Source organism: Centruroides vittatus, unplaced genomic scaffold (assembly GCF_030686945.1).
Source record: "Centruroides vittatus isolate TY-2023 unplaced genomic scaffold, ASM3068694v2 contig_1506, whole genome shotgun sequence".
NCBI lineage: Eukaryota > Metazoa > Arthropoda > Arachnida > Scorpiones > Buthidae > Centruroides > Centruroides vittatus.
The window spans coordinates 923762-943859 of record NW_027120931.1 but is presented as its reverse complement, the minus strand read 5'-3'; the positions used below and the strand labels follow the sequence as shown (position 1 = coordinate 943859).

The window sequence follows — 20098 nt, the reverse complement described above, 5'->3', positions numbered from 1 at the left end:
ATGTACAACAAAATTTTTAAAAAATTTAAGCAATAATATACATTTGAATAATTACACAAATAATAATAATTAATAGTTATAACTTACTAGTTTTAGTTAACATCCATAATCTAAAAAAAATTATTGAATTATATTGATAATTGAATAAAAGTAACAAGTTATTTAACTGTTACAGAATTTTAGTTCTTGGTGTAATGCGACCAAATAGATGTATAGATCTATTCTAATTATATATTAAATGTTACGAACAAAGTGATTAATCAGGCATTATGAATAATGACCAAAAAGGTCACGCAGTGTGATAAATATTGATTAATTTATCAAATTGACCGGTCATTATGAATATTGCTATCACTTAGTCAGGCAAAGTGATGACGATAAGTTGGGGAGTGATCATCCGACATACGCTAGCCAATCGGCACTCGGTTGCGTGTGCATATCACGTTTAGTACCGAATTTTAAATTTGATTAAATAAAACTCCACTTATTTCATTTAGAAATATTTATTTTTTGTGAATTATTTCAAAGTACTATTAACCGATATTCTTCCGGTAAGTTAGAAGTAACTTTCATTTTTGACTCTCACTTTTTGTATCGTTGACAAATACGCTGATTTTGTAAAAATTTGATTGTTCTTACCTTTTTCTGCTATTAACTCGTTTAATCGGTTGTCGAAGTGATTATTCACATCACTTAATGATTCCTCCATGATCGTTACTTTTGTCAAAGAAGAAAGATTAACTACTGGTCACATAAATTTAAAATTTGGTACTAAATGCAATACGCATGCGCAACTAAGACGCAAGTTCTGATTAGCTAGCGTATGTCGGATGATCACTTTGCCCAACTAGGTGATAGCAGTATTCATAATGACTGGTCAATTTGATAAATTATTGAAATTTATTACAACGCCCGATTTTGTTGGTCATTATTCATAATGCCCGTATTAATCATTTGTCCATAACATATACATAAATAAAACTAATTTAGTCTGAACTATATATCAAATTAAAACAAATGATATCTATAACATATGCAAAAATCATAAGAATAAATAGTCCCCAACTTTCAGACATAATGTGTACTCTAGTTTTAATGGATGGTGGTTTCAGTAACATCAAAATCATACAATGACTTGAAGAAAATGTATCTAAAGTTCAAATTTAGTGTACAGAAAGTAATTTAGGAATACCAAAGTGTTGCGTTTAAAAGTCGAAGATTGATACGTATTCATTTGCTCCTTTTTGGGACAAATCGTATTTTTTTTAAATTACGTCAATATTCACTTTTTTCTCTCGTTAGATATTGCGCGGTCCTTATTTTGTAAATAATAAATAATTTAGTGTATAGGGATATGTTAAAATAGGATACTTTTTCAACACACACATACAGCTAATTTCAATATATTACTTTTTAATTTGTACATAATAATTTCATGGCACAAATTTATGTAGAATACAGAGTACTTTCAATATTCCTGTTGCTTTTTTACCCATTAAACAAACAATTGCAAGATACTCTTTGTATGGAATGTATAGTTCTAAAGGATATTCGAAAAAAATTGAATATTTGCTGTATGTTCTTTGATTCAAAGTTAATATAAAATATAATGTTTTAATGCTGTCTGATGAATGAATTACTAATAACGGATTAAAAAAATATTCTTTCGTTTTTTCAGCTTATGGATAATACGGATGCTACGGTACCGGAAACGACCAGTCAATTCAGACACAAGTTTTTCCAAGCACTGAAGAATGCCAAGGATTCGGATCATAATGGATAACTTACGAAATCGTTTCTGAAAACAATTATTTTAATAAATCCTGATGTACAGTAAATAAAAGTTTAACAAATAACTGAGATACTCCTTTGAATAAAATCACGTAAACAAATTTTCACCATCAATTAACAGATATTTGTAGAGAACTGAGTAGTCCTTCTAGAGATTTCAATTGATAATCTTCACACAAACTTTCCTATGGAAAATAGTATAATAGTTACTGTCGGTTTACTGTTTCTCTTTAGAAATTTGTAAATAAACAATATTTTTACCTGATATTTCTTTGTTATTTTCTGTGCTGCCCAAGTAGCGTATTTTACGTTTTCCCTTTTTTTCTGAGCTATACACTTCGGAGAAGATACGATACTAGTCGCCGCCTGAAGGGACGTAAATGTATTTACGTTAAAAAGGAAACTATAGCTAATTGTATTAAGTATTCGTAATTGACATGTTTTACCAAAAATAGACCAAACAGTGCTCTTGTACTGTGGGGATTTAATTTTAATGCTTGGGAAAAATATGCTCTAGCCAATTCGATGTTTTCAAATCCGCCGATAGTATATTGGATCTAAAAATAGAATAAATATACCATTATATAATACACAGCTGTAGTATTGTCGTCTGGTAATTTTGAAAGATTCATAAACAAAATAAGTTACAATTAAATATATGTATATAAATTAATTACATGTAAGACTATTCTTCACAACAGCGTCAATTGCACATGTTAAAGAATATAACCCTTTTTATGTGCCACTGCAAATGTCACTAACTCTAAAGTAGCCAGTGAATAGCTAATTTTATTCTGAATTAAAATTTAACTACAAGTACAAATATAAATAGTCACTAATGCTAAATAGTTAATACATAAAGGTATTATATGTGCAAATGTCATCTATGAATATTTTGTTATTTAGACTAGCATCGTTGCTATGCCACTTTATGTTAGAATTCTGCTAAATTAACACTATTTGGTTATGGTTGGCAACATGCTCCCACCGATGAAAAGATGGTCAAATTTGACCTGCATTTTAACACAATCTCGTTTCTGTCACTGCACTGTTAACACAGGAGTCTGTAAAACTTTTAATTTTTTATAACTCGTCACCTTTTCGGTCGAGTTTGCGGGACTCTACCATACATCTCGTTAGTAGTTACTTTAACAATTATTCTTTGAAAAATTCGTTGCTTTTAAACTGTATTAATAATTTTGAATTTTTAAACTAAGTAATTAAGCATATTATGTAGCATAGGTTAATGCAAAATGCAAAGCCATTAAACCAAAATATTACGAATGCTGCTAAATGATTATATTTTAAGAAAAATAGGGATTTTTATACCTCTGCATATCGTTGGTGATATAAATGATTATGAGGATTCGAAAGTATCAATTCTTCCATGCAAAATGCGGCTTTTGAATAATCTTGCTCGAGCAAGTAAAGATCGCACAATTCCATCCAGCCTTCGTGATCGCTCATAAATCTTCAAGGAAAAAAAGCAACAATAATATAAAATAAAGTTTAATAGTTCTTTCGTACAAAAAATATATTTTTACTAAATATGATTATAAATAACATTACACTTTTCGTGTATGGTGAGGATTTAAAACATATCGTTCGGAAGGCGGAAATTGTTATAAAGGTGAAAGTTTTACTAAAACCACAATCATGATTGTGGTTTTAGTGAAATTTTTCATCTGCATATCGTTAGTTATCATCATCATTCCGACAAACCACGCACACAAATACATCTACACCATACGTCATATGTTTTTATTAAAGGTAAATTCCGCACACACTCATTTTATTTCCTCCCTAGAACCAGAATTATGGGGACTTAGTATGTTGGAAAATATTGTTAAATGTAGGACATTTTTTCTAGTACATATTTACAAATATTAATGTTTCGATCCGAAATTTTCTTACTTTTTTAAATAATCGCTTAATTCTTTGATGGCTTCGGGTATCTGATTTTGAGCTTTCAGAACGGCTATTTTTCTTTTATGAATAACGGAATTTGATTCGTCGTGCTGAAGGATTGAATCGTACACTTTTATAGCATCTTCGGGTCTACAAAGATATTTTGTTTTATAAAATTTAAAAAATAAAATAACAACATTGAAATTTATGTAAATATATAGGAGTGTATATAAATGACAGCTGTAATGGGATATTTGATTTTACTGAAGGATATTAAGTAATGTAAATAATTTTAATATAATGTTAATTGTTGATAAAATCTAAACAATATTATATTTTAATATTTATTAGATAATGCTTAAAGTTATAGATCTTTATGGGAATATTTATCATTAAGATATATGACTAAATATTATATATATTTATTCACTTATTTAATTAAAATCAGTAACGTTTGTTTCTTTCAAATGAAACATAGACTCGGTCACCCAATGCAAATAAGTGCATTTAAGAATTTACAGACACAATACACTCAACATTGAACGACTCGGTCACTCGTTAAGAGGTACATCACCTTCGTTTGGATTGTGAAATGCTACTCTCCCTCGATATTGTTAGTGTTGCCATTACAGTCTATGTTTCATTTGAAGGAACCAAATATTATCTTCTCTAAACAGAAAAAGCTTTATAGAAAGTAATAAAAACTAATAATATAAAAACTAAAAATGAACTATTTTCTATTAAGCTTATTTGTTTAGAGAGACACTACTACTGGGTTTTTTATTGCCTATATTACTGAATATAAAAATGGGAAACCTGTGGCCTTTGAGACAAATACAGCCTTTTCTGGCTTACACTAAAGCTCGATAACATAAAATGCCGAAAGTTTAATTCTGCGGTCATGATTTTGAGTTAAAAAATTTGTTTTTTGTTAAGAATGAAAGATTATTACTCATTCTCTAATTATTTTAATTAATAATAAATTAACAATCGGCTTCTAGCACTTAAATGTTCATGTAAGAGAAAAAGTTTGTTAAAAATAATATTTAAAAAATAAATACCATATATTTCTGCGGATAAGACGATAGTCGAATCATAAAAAAAGACCCCGAAAATCCGGGGTCGTCTTATAGGACAGATACAAAAAAATTAGATTGAAATTTATATAAATTAAAACCATTATAAAAAAACGGACAAACCGTAATTATTTACTAGTAGAGAGTAGGGCATGTCCACAAAATAGAATAGCCCGTACGTTTTTGTGAATAGTCAAGGTCATTGCCCGAATCAGTGCAAACGTTTGCAACAATAGCAAGGCAGAAAATAAAATTTGTTCATTCGAAAAATTACGGAATAGGACATAATTCCGTATACACTATGCGGTATTATTATCCAGAAGATCACCGATCTAAACTAAATTCATAGGCCGTTGATAGTTTGGGGGTCGTCTTATAGGACGGATATATGCTAAAACTATAAAACTTTGACGAAAACTTATACCTCGTCTTATCTGAAGGTTGTATTATCCACGGAAATATACGGTAAACGTTTTTCTCTTATTATTGAAAAGTCAGGCATTTATACAGGAACTGTTTCAAAATGAGCTGTATTATATAGCACATATATATATTATATTATATTATATAATCTGTAAACTATATAAAAATTTAAAACCTGTACTATTGAGAGTATGCTTTTGCCAAATCTATTACAGTAGAGCATCGATTATCCGACCCCCGATTAACCGACTGCGTTCTAGTCGGCAAATTCAAATGTCCGCTAGTGATGTGGCGCTACAATATTTGGTTATGTCTTGGCTACTTTAATATTATTTTTGTTAAATTTTTGCATGTTTTAGCTGGCAGAACTGGCTCGGCCATGAAAGGGAGGCTAGTATTTAAACCGGGCCTAATACACTATACTAATAATGTATTTTTTCATACTTTTCGGTTATCCGACCAACCCCAGTCCCCAATTGAGTCGGATAATTGATGCTCTACTGTATATATAATGTACTTATGATATATTAAGTTGCCATCTACAGTCAGTAAATAAGCAAAGGTTAATTGAAGTAACCAAAATATAATTTTTTTTTTTTAATCAGATAATGAATTTATTTGATGTGACTATATATATACATTAACAATTACACATGCTCTCTAATATGTAAAGTATTAAAGTATTAAACTATTAGAACTGTTTAAGGATACTGTCCAACAGAGAAAACTAATCACAAACATTGTCGTCATTATTTTTACAAGTGGAATTTCACGAATTTTTAAATGTTAAATATATGTTTAATTATTTTTTAATGAAATTTATATTTTATCTGAATGTTAGACTGAATTTGTATTATAAAACTGGCTACACAGTACTTGCTGCTTGCTAAAAAATAATTCATTCTAACTGTGTAAACATTTGTGTAAATAAATAATCAGTATATATCGGGACAATATTCAAAAACCTCTATACAATCACATCTTAAATTTATATGCATTACTTAATAATATAAATAAAATTCAAGTTTTTCTTCTTACTTATCCAGCGTCTCTAGTCTCATAGCTTTTAATTTTCGTATTCGAAGACTCCCCGGAAACTGGTGATCTAATGCTTGCAAACATTCCTGAAGAGAGAAAAGTAGGATTCGAATATTTTAAAAATATAGTAAAAAGATTAATTTATATCTGAATAAATAAATTACTATATTTCAGAACAGCTTTCTTATAATAAAACTTAAATTTAAACATTATTACATCTATTTACATTAAAAAGTAATAAAAGAAAGTTTAATTATAAGTTTGTTTCACACCTGAACAACATCAAGAGCATGAATATCTAATGCTGCAATGCATACTTGTTCATAAACCAACCATTCTAAAGAAAGAGAAAAAAATTTTTAATGTAAAGCAGAGATTAAATAAATTAATCTGTTATAGTAGATATTTAATATAAAATTATTAAGTTTATATAAAACAATTTAATGATACGTATGGCATAAACATACTTTCGTCGCCCATCTTGTTAATATATTTGCTCAAACAGTCTTTCCATATATCTACTACTTCCTCGGACGATCTGACATTTTCATCTCTCCACTGGCGTAATTTATTTCTTGCATCTGAAAAATTTTCATCAAATTACCGTATTTTACGGACTATAAGATGCTACAGACTATAAGACACACCTTAATTTTTAAGCAATTTTTTTAAAAAATACCTATAAGACGCTACGGACTATAAGACGCACCTTAATTTTCAAGCAATTTTTTAAAAAAATACCTATAAGACGCTACGGACTATAAGACGCACCTTAATTTTCAAGCAATTTTTTAAAAAAATACCTATAAGACGCTACGGACTATAAGACGCACCTTAATTTTTAAGCAATTTTTTAAAAAAATACCTATAAGATGCTGTGGACTATAAGACGCACCTGAATTTTGGAGGCAATTTTTCGAAGAAAAAAGTGCGTCTTATAGTCCGTAAAATACAGTATATCAATGTAGACCATTAATTTGGGAAAATAAAATTAATCTATATGATGAAAATTGGTTCATATTTTTTACTATGTTCTACATTATTCACATTATCTAAGTTGCGTAAAAATATATTTTAAAAGTAAAAGTAGATATCTTTTTGTCTATGTTTATAAAATGCAATTTCTCTCTTTGCTAATGAGAACAAGTATAGGTTTAATAATAAAACTGCGTCGGCCTCATTGATTCGCTTGCCGACACGAAATGTTTAAGAAGAAACAAACTTCTTACGAGAAGGAAAATTGGAACGATTGAAAGATGACGACGTTGAATATATTAGCAGAAAAATATAAAATCTCAAAAAATTCAAATATTTTAGGCCCTACGAGGTGTCAAAGTTCGACCCTTGACGCTCAAAAAGCCCCAGGCATCCGAGCAGTCGATTCGTTTAAGTGCCATCTGAATATTTTTTAAAATCCTTTATAACTTGTTATACTATCAATTACTATTTATTAGATTTTTTGTTGTTTATAATTATTTAGTCAACATATATTTAAAACTATTATTATACATCTTACATAAAGAATAATCATAAAATGCAGCATGGATGTTTTGTGCTGCAAAGCAATACGAAACACAGGCCGGACTGCCAAAAAATGGTCAGGAGTGGAATCCCTAGTGTATTTCCCTAAGAAATTAATGAAATTCGGCACCATATTTATGTGACGATCGGGATATTGTGAACTTTATCATTTATATGTACCTTTATAATCTTTTAACTATATTTTATACAACCTCTACATTTTATACAAAAACGGAACGAAATAGACCAAAAAGGGTTAGTTAAACGGGAAATCAACTGATAAATTCTGTTGATAAGAACAGTTTAAACTCGATTCCCACGAGTTGAGTTCCTTGTTAAGATGAGTCAAATTTCGGTGACACGACTACGTCACCAATAATTTTATTGGTCCAAGAAGATCATCTCTTCTGACGAAATCAAAGAAGGGCCTGCAAACTCCCTCCCCATATAAAAAGGGAGCACGATGAGTAAGACGAAGAAGTTGTTACTGACCGTGTGTTTGTGCGCTCAAAAGGATAGTTACCTGTCGCCGCCGATCCTCCTTCATCATCGATATTCAAGCCGAACTGTCGTCGTTACACTACCTATCTGAACAACTATTACCTGTTAGTGGACAGAGTCATTACCAACGATCTACTACAAGATCATTTATTCTTAGCCCGAACGCCTATAACGGTCTATAAGGATATCATCGATTATTACATCGACATTCGACTACATATCTTAAGGTATTTATCCTACACGCGAATATTTGTAAGCTCTCTCTCTCTCTCTAATCCGCGTAGAATTTATGTTCGCGGATCGTGAGCCATGTACCTTATCACGTGTCTCTCTGTAAAGTAATCGCTTGTATCTAATTAGTCCTATGGAAAAAATAAACGGGTATATTTTTATATATAAATCTCTGGGTGCGTTCTTTCCGTCATCCTCTCCACTCGCTTCATTCCGGGTCTAACCCATACGTAACCGCTCGCGCAATTGATTTTCTGTATCAATCTAAAGGTACAGTGGTGTCATCCTGACGTGGTATCAAAGAGATACCGGCCCTATGGTCACATTTAAATAAAAGAAAATTCAAACTGCTTGCTAGAAAAGCTAAAGATACGGTCTTATGAGTTCCATCCGAAATAGGATGTAACCTGTTTAAAAAAAGCTGGCAAAGGCTCTTACTTGACTTTCTTAATACTCAAACTAAAGGAACCATTCGATTATACTAGAATATGCAGTTTAAGTGATAATTAAAAGGTTGAAAGGAGTAATTTTGTGAATTATGATAAAAATCTCCATTTAGAAATATATTTTAGTTTAAAAGAACACTATGACATAGCTCAAAGTTAGAAAATTGTATGTGGCACCATCCGTTACGAGATGTTAGTTTGCTTTTAAAAAGCAATAACTATTAAATGCATGTTGTTATCCTCTGAAATTATATAAGATTTATTCTTAAATAATTTCTTTTTTAGAGAACTGTTCTTCTATTGGAGAACAATTATTGATTAATGTATGATAAACAAAGATTATTGATCGTCGACGATATTAATAAAATTTCTCTTCTGTAACGTACAAATTAAAAAATAAAATCTGCTCCACGAATTTATACATAGTTATGCTATTTATAAAGTTAATTTAATAAAATCCAAAACAACTAAAAGAATTCTGACAAATGAGAACAAATTATATTTATTTTTGAAAAATATTACTACTACTACTTAATGCTTTAGTACTTTCACCACAATATTATGATCAGATTTGCAAAATTAATTTCTGCGGAAGTAATTATGGTGAAGATGCTAAGACATATATGTATTTATTTATACGGTAAAACCTCAATGCATTGTTTTTTCGGAAAATGGAAAACAGAAACAATAAATAGGAAAAAAACAACAATTCTAAAGAACTATTAAAAATTATAGATAAGAACAATTTAATGATACGACATTAGCATATATTTAAAACGCTAAATCTTGTCGAAGAAATGTTCCGTCAGCATTTGTTTTGCACACACTTTACACCTCCAATTAGAAGTATGATTTTTCAAGGTCTTTAATGCTTTCATGTCACTACCATTTATGTTGCGCACACAAAAAAATACTTTACATTCATTGGCACAATTTTATATTTATTATATTCTTCCCCTCCATTTCTAGATGCCAGGAGACTCTTGCACAGGTCTGTATAAAAATATACATACATCTCAATCTGCATAAAACCAAAATGATAAAGATTAAGACAATTTTCTCATTTTGAATCAACACACTAAAAACCTTTTTTATATCAACAGAATACAGGAACACGGGTATGATATCGCCGACCAAAGGCATACCACCGTCCTAGCTGCCTATGCCACAGACCCCAAAATACAAGCAGACCTCTACAGGACCAAATTGGTAAAAATGTCAGATCAGGTTCAACACCTTCGCAACTTTGAAGAGTTGGAAATATACAAAGCCGGTCTGGCTGGCAACTGTATTAATGCGAAAGATGCCGCCAATATTTCTTATGCACGGAGGTGGTGCTACGAGAAAAAGCGTAAACGACACTAGCATGTTGTTAACGTTTCTATACAAGCAAATACACTGTATTATTTATTTGTGGGGATGTAATGATATTTTTACCACTTCAGTAGCATGTATGGCGAAAATTAGTTTCCAATTTTTAAATAATTTTAAACATGTCGTTCGAATTCCAGTTTCGAATTTTATACTGGTCAATAGCCTGACGAAGACCAAGTTTTGGTCGAAAACGTTAGGAATATAAAAAATGTTTTTAGTGTGTTGATTTATTCTTCCCAGGGATTGTGCGAGAAGTTGGTTTTTTTTCCCTCGTCTTGATATTTGTTTATGGATTAAATATACAATTCAATTCAATTCAATTCTTTATTGTATAAATCTTAGTTTGTTGCAAGGGGTATTACGTTAAAAACTAAAGTTAGTACAATTTGTTACTAACTTTCACATTAATCTATAACTGGATGTTCACATTGAAAAATCTATTAGATTTTTCAATGTGAACATCCAGTTATAGATATAATTATACATCATTAAACATAATTTAAACAGTTTGTCATACACTGCTTTAACATAATTGTTATCGTGTAATTTCAACAATCTAATCCAAAAAGAAACTATTGCTTTTATTGTTAATACTGATATTCTAGAAACACTAAATTTCAATCACAACATATAAGCTGGAATTTTATGGTATAACATGAAAATTCTTTGAAGATATAAAGCAAAAAAAATCTCCATTTTATCATGATAAGTAACTGCCCATAAAGGAGCAGAATAAATTAGTACAGATAAAATCATTAAGTGGAATAATTTTATATAAATATGAGCAGAATTAATTTTAGCTTTTGAAAGAACAAACCACATAGAACCTGGTGCCATTTTAGCCTTGTGAATACAGTGGATGATCGGTTAACGAACATAATCCGTTCCAAGACTTTGTTCGTTATCCGAATTGTTTGTTAACCGATTATCAACATACCATAGGTTTTAATGGGAATTTAATTAATTCGTTCTGGAGACCTCCAAAAATAAAAAAAATATATACTTTCTTATTACATTTATTTATATATAACAATAAAAATACATATATACACAGTCTTGCATTTTTATTAGTCATGTTTTTTTCCGTTTGAGGGGGTTAAACAATCTGTCTAATGTCGATTGCTTTTTTCTCTTCTTCAGGATTTTTCAGAATTAATTAATAGTATTGTAATTGTAGAAATTCCCAAGCCTCAACCTGGTTTGGACACCATTCTAAGACCATTGTTCTGACATCCTCCTACTTTTTCAAAAGATGTTTAATAGCAGATATCAGCATTAATCCTCTTTTTCAGAAAAAAAAAAAAAACATATCTTGCTGAGTTTCTTGGTGTTCTACATCCAAGAGTTCTTGGCGTTCTTCTGTCGTCAGATCCATTTCAGGTGCCATTGTGAGCTCTTCAATGTTCTTTATTTCTCAGATGTGATTTTTGTTATTCCTTTAGCTGCTTGAGTCTTCTTGATTATACCGTATCTTTCTTAAATAAGATTAAACTGCAGCATACTGTAGACCTGTTCAAACCATACTGCCCAGCAACATTAGGCATCTTCTGCCCACTCTCTACCTTTGCTATTATGCTTTCACCTTTCGAAAAGAAAAACCCATGCAAAACTTAATGAGTGCCCGTCTGACAGTCTCGCGAATACTATAAAAATATTGTTTCTGTTAGAAAAATAAAAGGCTGGAATTACAAGGGAGAGTTTCAAAGTTTGGATGAATACTATCCGATCAGTATATACCAGGTTGAGCATCGATGTCGATGTCTCTCACACTCCAAAAAGTTTCGAATTGTTGCCCAAAGACGAGGGAAGACCAATCGGTATTCATTATTTTACGTCACTTCTTCTTGTGTTTGTTCTGTGAGGTGTTCATTATCCGATCGTGTGTTCGTTGTCCGAACATAAAAATCTTTCGCGAAAGTGTTTGTTAACCAATCACCCACTGTACTATAATTTTTAACCTGTATAAACTGTCCAGAAGATGAAAATAATACTCCCAGGTATATGTAATTCGAAACAACTTATATAGGCTGATTGTTAAAAGACTATCTATCTCTGAGTGATAGTCCACCACCCTTCTTAAACACCATCACTTTTGTTTTTAAAACATTTATAGTTAATCCATAGTCACAACAGAATTCTTCTAAAATTGTGATTTTCTTTTGTAACATTTTTGGAGTATCAGCAAGGATTACAGTGTCATCAGCACACATTAATACATGTAACTCAACTTGATCAGAAAAAGAAATCTCTGGTAGGCCAGATTTAGCAAGTTGCACTATCAAACCATTAACGTATAAATTAAAAAGCAGTTGGCTCAGAATCTCACCCTGCAGAACTCCAATGTCAATACCAAATAAATCAGTCATTTTGGCTAAAATTTTACTCCTGCAGTAGCTTTGGAGTATATGCCAATTATAAGGCCAAGAAACTGTTTATTGATACCCATTCTTTCTAATAGAGACCATAAAACTTTATGATTAACAGTATCAAAAGCAGATCGAAGGTCTACAAAAACAGCATAAAGTTTTCCTGTCTTTTTTTGCAATTTCAATTGCACCAATGCATTTAATACGAATATTTGATCCTGGCAAGATTGGCCAAGTTGAAAACATGCTTGCTCCTGACAAAATATCATATTTATTAATTTATTAATCCAATCTTCTAACCTTTTATTTAATATGGATGTAAATAGTTTACAAATTACAGGGACCAAAGATATAGGCATATAATTTTTGGGGTCATACACACGCCCTTTTTTGTATATTGGAATAATCAAAGATTCAATCCATTTTTCTGGGAAAGTAGAATTTCTTTGAATAGAATTAAAAACTTCCAATGTTGTAATAAGGAAATTTTCTGAAAAACATTTTAAATATTCTGTTCTAATAAAATCAATTCCAGATGAGGTACCAGACTCAAAACAGTTAATAGCTCCTTTTAGCTCCTCCAGTGTAAAATCTGTAAAACATTCTGATTCTCTTGGAAACACTTTATACACATCCGTCGACAATTGTTCATCATTAATAAGTAAACAATGCTCTTTAGAGAATTTAGTACCATAATAATTGGACCATCTTTCTAAAGGCTGGTTTGGATGATTGATTGGTTGGGGATTTTTGGCGCAAGAGCCATATAGGCCAAGCTCCGCCATATCAAATAGTAGTTGTAAAATTAATTATATATAATATAAAATAACAACAAAGAATGATAACAAACATATAAATATGTCTAAAAGCATCTCCAAATGAAGCCACACTGTTTGTAATTGCTACAAGTGTTGATTCCTAAAAATTACATCCAGCAGACTGCATTTTGCACTGATTTCCAGGACATTCATTCCTGGAAATCAGTGCAATTGAACAACTTCACTTACAACATAGTGTTCAATGACAAGTACGCTTTTCACATTATTGGTATAAGTCAACCAACATAACATTAGAATTTGTAGCACTGAAAAACCATATGAAGTTCTCGAATACATGTGATTCATTGAAACTAAATGTTTTCTGTGCAGTGTCACAAGCTAAAGTGTATGGCGCATTCTTTTTCAAAGACAGTCACAGGCATTGTGTATCGTGATACATTGCAACAAAAAACTTGACTGTAGAAAACTGTGGTATCAATAGGTTCTGAAAATGTTTAAAACAAGGAACACAAAATGAAGAGATCAGCCAGTGCTTTAATATTTTTCATCTAATATCATAAGGAAGGTCATAAACTGTTGAGCCACATTGTCACGAGGGACAAGACATGGGTATCTTATGTGACCCCTAAATCCAAGCAACAGTTGCTGAAGTGGTGACACGTCATCTCTGACAAGAATGAAATTCAAACAGACAATCTTAACTCGCAAGATTATGGCAACCGTGTTCTGGGACAGATATGGTGTTTTGCTAGTAGATAACCCCATGGCACAAGGGGCAATAGTAAACATTGCTGCATATTGTCACACCTTGAGGAAACTTTGCCTCACAATCCAGAATAAATGCCTCAAAATGCTGTTACTCTGAAAAATTTGAGGTTTCACACTGCCACTGTAACACAAGCTCTAGTCAAATCTCTTGGCTGGCAGCAATTGGATCAGCCTAGACTTGGTGCTGACAGACTATCACATCTTCCTGCATCTGAAAAGGTTCCTCATCGGAAAGCATTTCCAAACCAATGAAAAAGTGAAAACAGGTTCAGGAATGGTTATCTTCTCAGGCAACAAACTACTATGACATGAGTTTACAGAAACCAATCTCATGCTATTACAAATGTTTCGACATCAGAAACCTTGTAGTAGCTGAAAATATTTAGAATTGGATATAAAAAATAAAGTACCCGTACTGTTTAGTAGTTCACTTTTTACTGTAAAATGTCCTTACTTTAAAAAATACCTTGTACAATGGTATCATTCATAGGATTTTAATACAATTTTTCAAGTTTCCATTGAATGTACAGTACCTTGTATATAATATTAATCATATTCGGCCATTATAAATAATGACTAAAAAACCTGCACAACCTGATAAACATTGATTAATTTATTAAATTCACTAGCCATTATGAATAAAGTTATTCCTTTTGGGCAATTTAATTTAAAAACAAAAAAAAATTTTGCACTTAAAGCCACAAACAATTAAATCAGACTATATTATCACTATTAAAAATAATTAAATACTAAGTAATTTGGCCTAGAGGTAGGCATTAGGCACCATCTCTTATTAAATTTAATAAATAAAATAAAATTAATATTTATTAAATAATTTAGAAACTTAACATCTTGAGAAAAACAACAAAATTATAAAGGAAGTAAAAATAAACTCAAAGTGCAACAAAAATAGCAGCAGAAATTGCCACATCTGAAAACAAAATGGTTAGTACAGAAGCAATATGCAATGTCTTAAGGTCTAATTTTCATGGATGCAGATGAAAACCATTAGCGAGGTTGAGGCCGAAGTTTTAAATGCAAAAACGTGTATGTCGGACAGTCAGTGCCGCTTTCCTGTAAGCCTGGAAGTTTGACAATGGCATTTGGAATGTTGAGCATGATTCCACTGACTTTCCAAACACCTTTGTCAAACTTCTAGGCTTACAGGAAAGCGGCGCTGAACGTCCGACGTACACGTTTTTGCATTTAAAACTTTGGCCTCGACCTCGCTATTGATTTCTAAAATAAATAAAAAGTAGTGTTTAGAATCTGCACGTGAATATGTAGGAAAATTGGAAGATTTTTGAAAGTGCATGTTATTTAGCGACAAGTAAATTTAATATATCAATATTTGACTCTGATGGAAGAGAACATATGGCAAAAGTCCAGCACAGAATTTCAAGCACAGGATACAAGTGCAACTGTTAAATATGGAGGTAGTAATGCAATGGTGAGGGGGCATATGACAGCTGGTGGAGTCAAAACATTAATATTCATCAACATCACAATGAACAGATGCAATTATTTAAATATTTTAAAGAAAAATTTAAACAATGGTGTGCAGAAATTGGGATTAGAAAATAACTTCAAATTCCAACAGGACAATGATCCCAAGCATTCTTCACATATTGTGTGAGAATGTTTACTGCATAATGCTCAAAGACAACTGCATATACCTCCATGATCACCCTACCTTAACCCTGCAGTATATTTGTAGGATTTATTAGAATGACAAATATACAACTGTAATATCACATCTAAAGTTACACTAGAGGCTAGAGGAATTTGCAAGAATGGTATAAAACAGGAGAAGACACTTCAAAACTAGTTTCATCAATGAGAAAATAGAAGAATTAGACAAAAAGGATTTGGTACAAAATACTACATGAATTTGGTTAAGTTTATTCTAAACAGTTTGTAGTTTATGCAGACTTTCCTGTTTTAAATTTGTGTCTTGTTAATATTGTTATTCATTGGTTGGTGATGTTCTTTTTGTCCTTATATTACTATAATTGAATATGTGAGCACTAAGTTTTGACTCCACGGAGGACTTATCACACATTATCGACGCAGCAGGGGAAATCACACAGATGGACAAACACCAATCATTTATTTCAACAACAGTATGCATTTCGGACGGTCTATCCGCCCCATTCGGCCGAGCTTCTTACAAATTGCGAGTTACAGGCTTATAAAATACACGAGGTTTACTTTACAAATAGTACGAATAATAATTAAATTAATTTAAAAAGTAATTAATACATTCTTAATGAACACATGCTGTTTCTTAACAAATGTGGTTGCCTTCCTTCTTTAGAATTTTTACAAACAGTTTATTTGTATACTGTATAAACAATTCGATAAACATTCAATTGTTATCATCTCACGTATACCTTAATACGTAGTGCATATATAGACAATTACATAAATATGGACCGTTCGGAAACACACATTTTTGCATCTTAAAGGACATTTGATGGCACAATTAGACCTCTAAATGAGACAGTCGAGACCTTATCAAAGCCATAGACCATTCCACGGGAGTAAAAAAGTCAAAAGAACCCTTGGCGAGTTACAACTCCCCAAAATCAGCCCACTTCAAGGTCATGGGCAACTGGGAGTCGCATGGCTCCAATAAGACTATTGCATTTAACTATTTAGCCCAGGTGACCATGCCAGCTTCGAGTAGCCCAATCCATTGGAGTGGGCTACTCGAGTATCCGAAGTAATACAGGGGGCAGGGGGCAGTAATAGGGGGCTTGGGGTTCAAACCGAAGCACACGACTATGTGCGGAGCATCAACGATGGCTTACTAACACCAGCCTCGACCAATGCATGGAGAAAAGGTAGCATACCAGTACACCGTAAAAACTGACCTCTGGAGAGAATATCTCACGAAGGGTCGCACATACAGGTACGGTTCGGTTAATGTTACCTTAGGTAGCCAAGATTGCAGCTCGTCTCTAATTCCAGCAAGGAAACAGTGGGATGCACGTACTAACCTAACCTAACCTATTCTAATAATTTGGTTGCTAATAATTATGCTAATTTATTAGAATAGGTTAGGTTAGGTTAGAATAGAAGTCCCACTGTTTCCTTGCTGGAATTAGAGACGAGTCACCATCTTGGCTACCTAAGGTAACATTAACCCGTGAACGACTTTTTTTACGTCACACATCATTTGAATCACTGATTTAACATACAAATTCACATGTATACCTTAAGAAATAATATTATTAATAAATGTTTAATTCGTGCATTCACCGACGACAAATTATATAACTTATCGGTAAAAATTAACCTGTAATGTAATATTTAAACGTACAAACGTGTTTATTTCGTCCAAAAAGAAATTATATTTACCTTCCCATTTCATTGCAGACGCCATTTTACAGGAAATACATCCACGCTTACTTTTAAAAAAGTATTATTATTAAATATTATTTTTATATTTAATTATTAATTTTTTCGGTGTTTATTATGTAATTTAAATATTAATAATATTAAAATATATATAGATACGTGTAAATATTTTAACATATGATTTAAATGTTATAATAAAATCGAATGCTCGCTAGATGGCGCTAATACAACACGCGGTTTGTAAATTGTGATACGAGTGAATTTATTTAAGGTTTTAGCTGTGAAGTTAAAGTGTGAAAAAACTGAATAAATATGAAATTGGTAAGTAAATTGGAGGAGTAAAAAGTTAAGTTATTTAAATATCTAACTGATCTTTCAATTTTTGTAGATTTTGATAAACTTAAGTATTTTAACCTGAGATTGGCTCCCATCTATTCTAGTTAATTATGGGACAATAATACACACATAAACACAGAGAAGCAGACAGACGCATGAATGCAGAGAAACAGAAAGACACATGAAGGCAGAGAAACAGATACATGAATGCTAAGAAACAGACAGACACATGAATACAGAGAAACAAACACATACAAAAAATTATTTCAAGGAAACAGATCAGTGGTGTAACTAGATTTTAGTCTCTTAAGCAAAATATGGTAGAGGGCCCTCCAATGCTTAGGGCTTAGCTCCTCCACATTCATGATGATATAGGAATTTAAAACAAAATTATTAAATTGTAAGAAAATATCATAGATTAGATATATTATTGATAAAAAAAAATTAATTTGTTGTAAGAAAATTAAATATCAAACAGAAAAGAAAGGAAATAAAGCATTCCAAAAGTAATTACAGAAAGATTTGTAAACAAGATAAAATTTATTAGTTGTAATAAAACAGTAATAAAGATTAAAAATATAACAAAATCCCAAAAGCGAAATAAAAACAAATCACAAAAGCAGTTGCATAAGGTTTAAAGCCAGTATTTTGGTTAAATAATTAGACTAATGGATGAATAATATAAATATACATTTTATGTCCATCAAATTAAGATTTCAAATTTATTATTGGGCTGCAATTTGAAAAAATTATGGACCTATAAATTCCCACTGTCGTCTGTCCATCTCTCTGTCTTTCTTTAATCTCGAGAATGGAATTAGATAGATAAAAGACAAGACCAGATATGAAAACCTCTGGGGCAGGAGACCCCGATTAACTATATAAGAATTTCCAATGCAAACTGGAAGTCATGATATTTCAATTCAAGACTTTTCCTATGAAAGCAGTTAATAGATGACTGGCATGATTCTATTGTTAAAGGAAAAGTAAGATATACGGGGCAAGTCACTACTAATTAGAGGTGGAGAGCATATATTTTAAATTAGATAAATTAAAAATATGATTAAAAGTTGCACCCTGGCATGTGACAATGTCACAATAAATAATTGCTCCTTTTTGGTTAAATACGTTTTGTATAAGTGATGCTATTTGACATCTTATTTTGACATTTGACCTGGAGGTAAAAGTTTAATTTACTATGAGTGATGATGTTTTTGCTGATAGATCAGAAGGTTTGTTTTTAGTATAAACTAAATAGTTTAAAAATTGTTTTAATACAATAAAATATTTATGAATAAACAAGAAAACTACAAAATCAGTAAATTCTTTTGAATTTAACATTTATCTTCAAATTGAACGGCATAGTTTTAATTTGTTTGAACAGTGTATATACACAGATGTTGCTTAGCAATGATTAATTATTAAAAATCATATTTTATACATTTTTAATTTGTATAAAGTCTCTTGTATACATTTTGCCAATTGTTTCTATGATTTAGGTAAAGATTCATAATTTCTTATGTTGATTAAGTTGTAAACTAACTCAGATTTATAATTTATCAGCTATTTTAATAATATCATCTGGAAAACATTTGACCTGGTTTAATATTTATCTTTTAGAATATTATGAATTTGCAGTTATTCATCAGATTACTATAACTGAAATTATTGAATATTGAAAACGGAGCAGAGAAAGATGATCTTTAACCATGGAGAGATTGATAATTGCGCTATTGTAGGAAATGTAGACTTCTTGTCTAAGTTTGAAAAGGGAAAATTAGATATATATTGTACATTCGTACATAATTCGTACATAATTTTAGTATTTAATTATTTAGTAAATACAATAATTTAAGAATTCTTCAAACTATTTTCACTATCATTTTCAAAACTTTCCAAACATAAAAACAATATATTAAAAAATAAAATATATATTTAAGTAGGTTGATGGAAAAAAATTTTCTTAAAATGGTTGATATGTGAAAAAGGTTGGTATATATTATATACATTATACACATTATAAGGTGTTCAAATTTAGTGGAAACTGTCATTTGAACTAATGAGAAGTTTATCTGACTTGGCAACTGTGCCAGTAATATTATATATAAAATCTCCATGAAATTACTGATGTAGAATTCAATAAATAAACAAATAATTACCTAAAACTAGCATTAATT

At 31.0% G+C, this 20098-nt stretch overlaps 3 protein-coding genes across 5 annotated transcripts in view; 2 read left to right on the top strand and 1 right to left on the bottom strand.

Annotated features, from left to right (window-relative positions):
* Nucleotides 1-2056, top strand: part of LOC136968682 (tRNA (guanine(10)-N2)-methyltransferase homolog) — a 39713-nt gene extending 37657 nt beyond the window's left edge. The window contains exon 13 of the mRNA XM_067262687.1: nt 1679-2056. Coding sequence (XP_067118788.1) covers nt 1679-1783 — 105 coding nt within the window. The 3' untranslated portion in view covers nt 1784-2056. The remainder of the gene's footprint in view (nt 1-1678) is intronic.
* Nucleotides 1394-17626, bottom strand: LOC136968684 (ER membrane protein complex subunit 2-B-like). Of its 2 annotated transcripts, XM_067262689.1 has the most exons (10): nt 17586-17626; nt 6704-6817; nt 6509-6573; nt 6237-6322; nt 3706-3849; nt 3121-3262; nt 2238-2348; nt 2053-2157; nt 1900-1976; nt 1394-1798 (listed from the first exon to the last, which is right to left on the bottom strand). In XM_067262689.1, the coding sequence occupies exons 1-9, from the start codon at nt 17608-17610 to the stop codon at nt 1902-1904; spliced, it is 867 nt and encodes a 288-aa protein (XP_067118790.1). In that variant the 5' UTR covers nt 17611-17626; the 3' UTR covers nt 1394-1798; nt 1900-1901. The 2 variants fall into 2 exon arrangements, with proteins under 2 accessions (XP_067118790.1, XP_067118789.1); XM_067262688.1 differs by having other exon boundaries at nt 1793-1976.
* A 177-nt stretch (nt 17627-17803) lies between these two features.
* Nucleotides 17804-20098, top strand: part of IntS9 (integrator complex subunit 9) — a 32651-nt gene continuing 30356 nt past the window's right edge. For both annotated transcript variants that reach the window (XM_067262672.1, XM_067262671.1), the window contains exon 1: nt 17804-17906. In XM_067262672.1, coding sequence (XP_067118773.1) covers nt 17898-17906 — 9 coding nt within the window. In that variant the 5' untranslated portion in view covers nt 17804-17897. The remainder of the gene's footprint in view (nt 17907-20098) is intronic.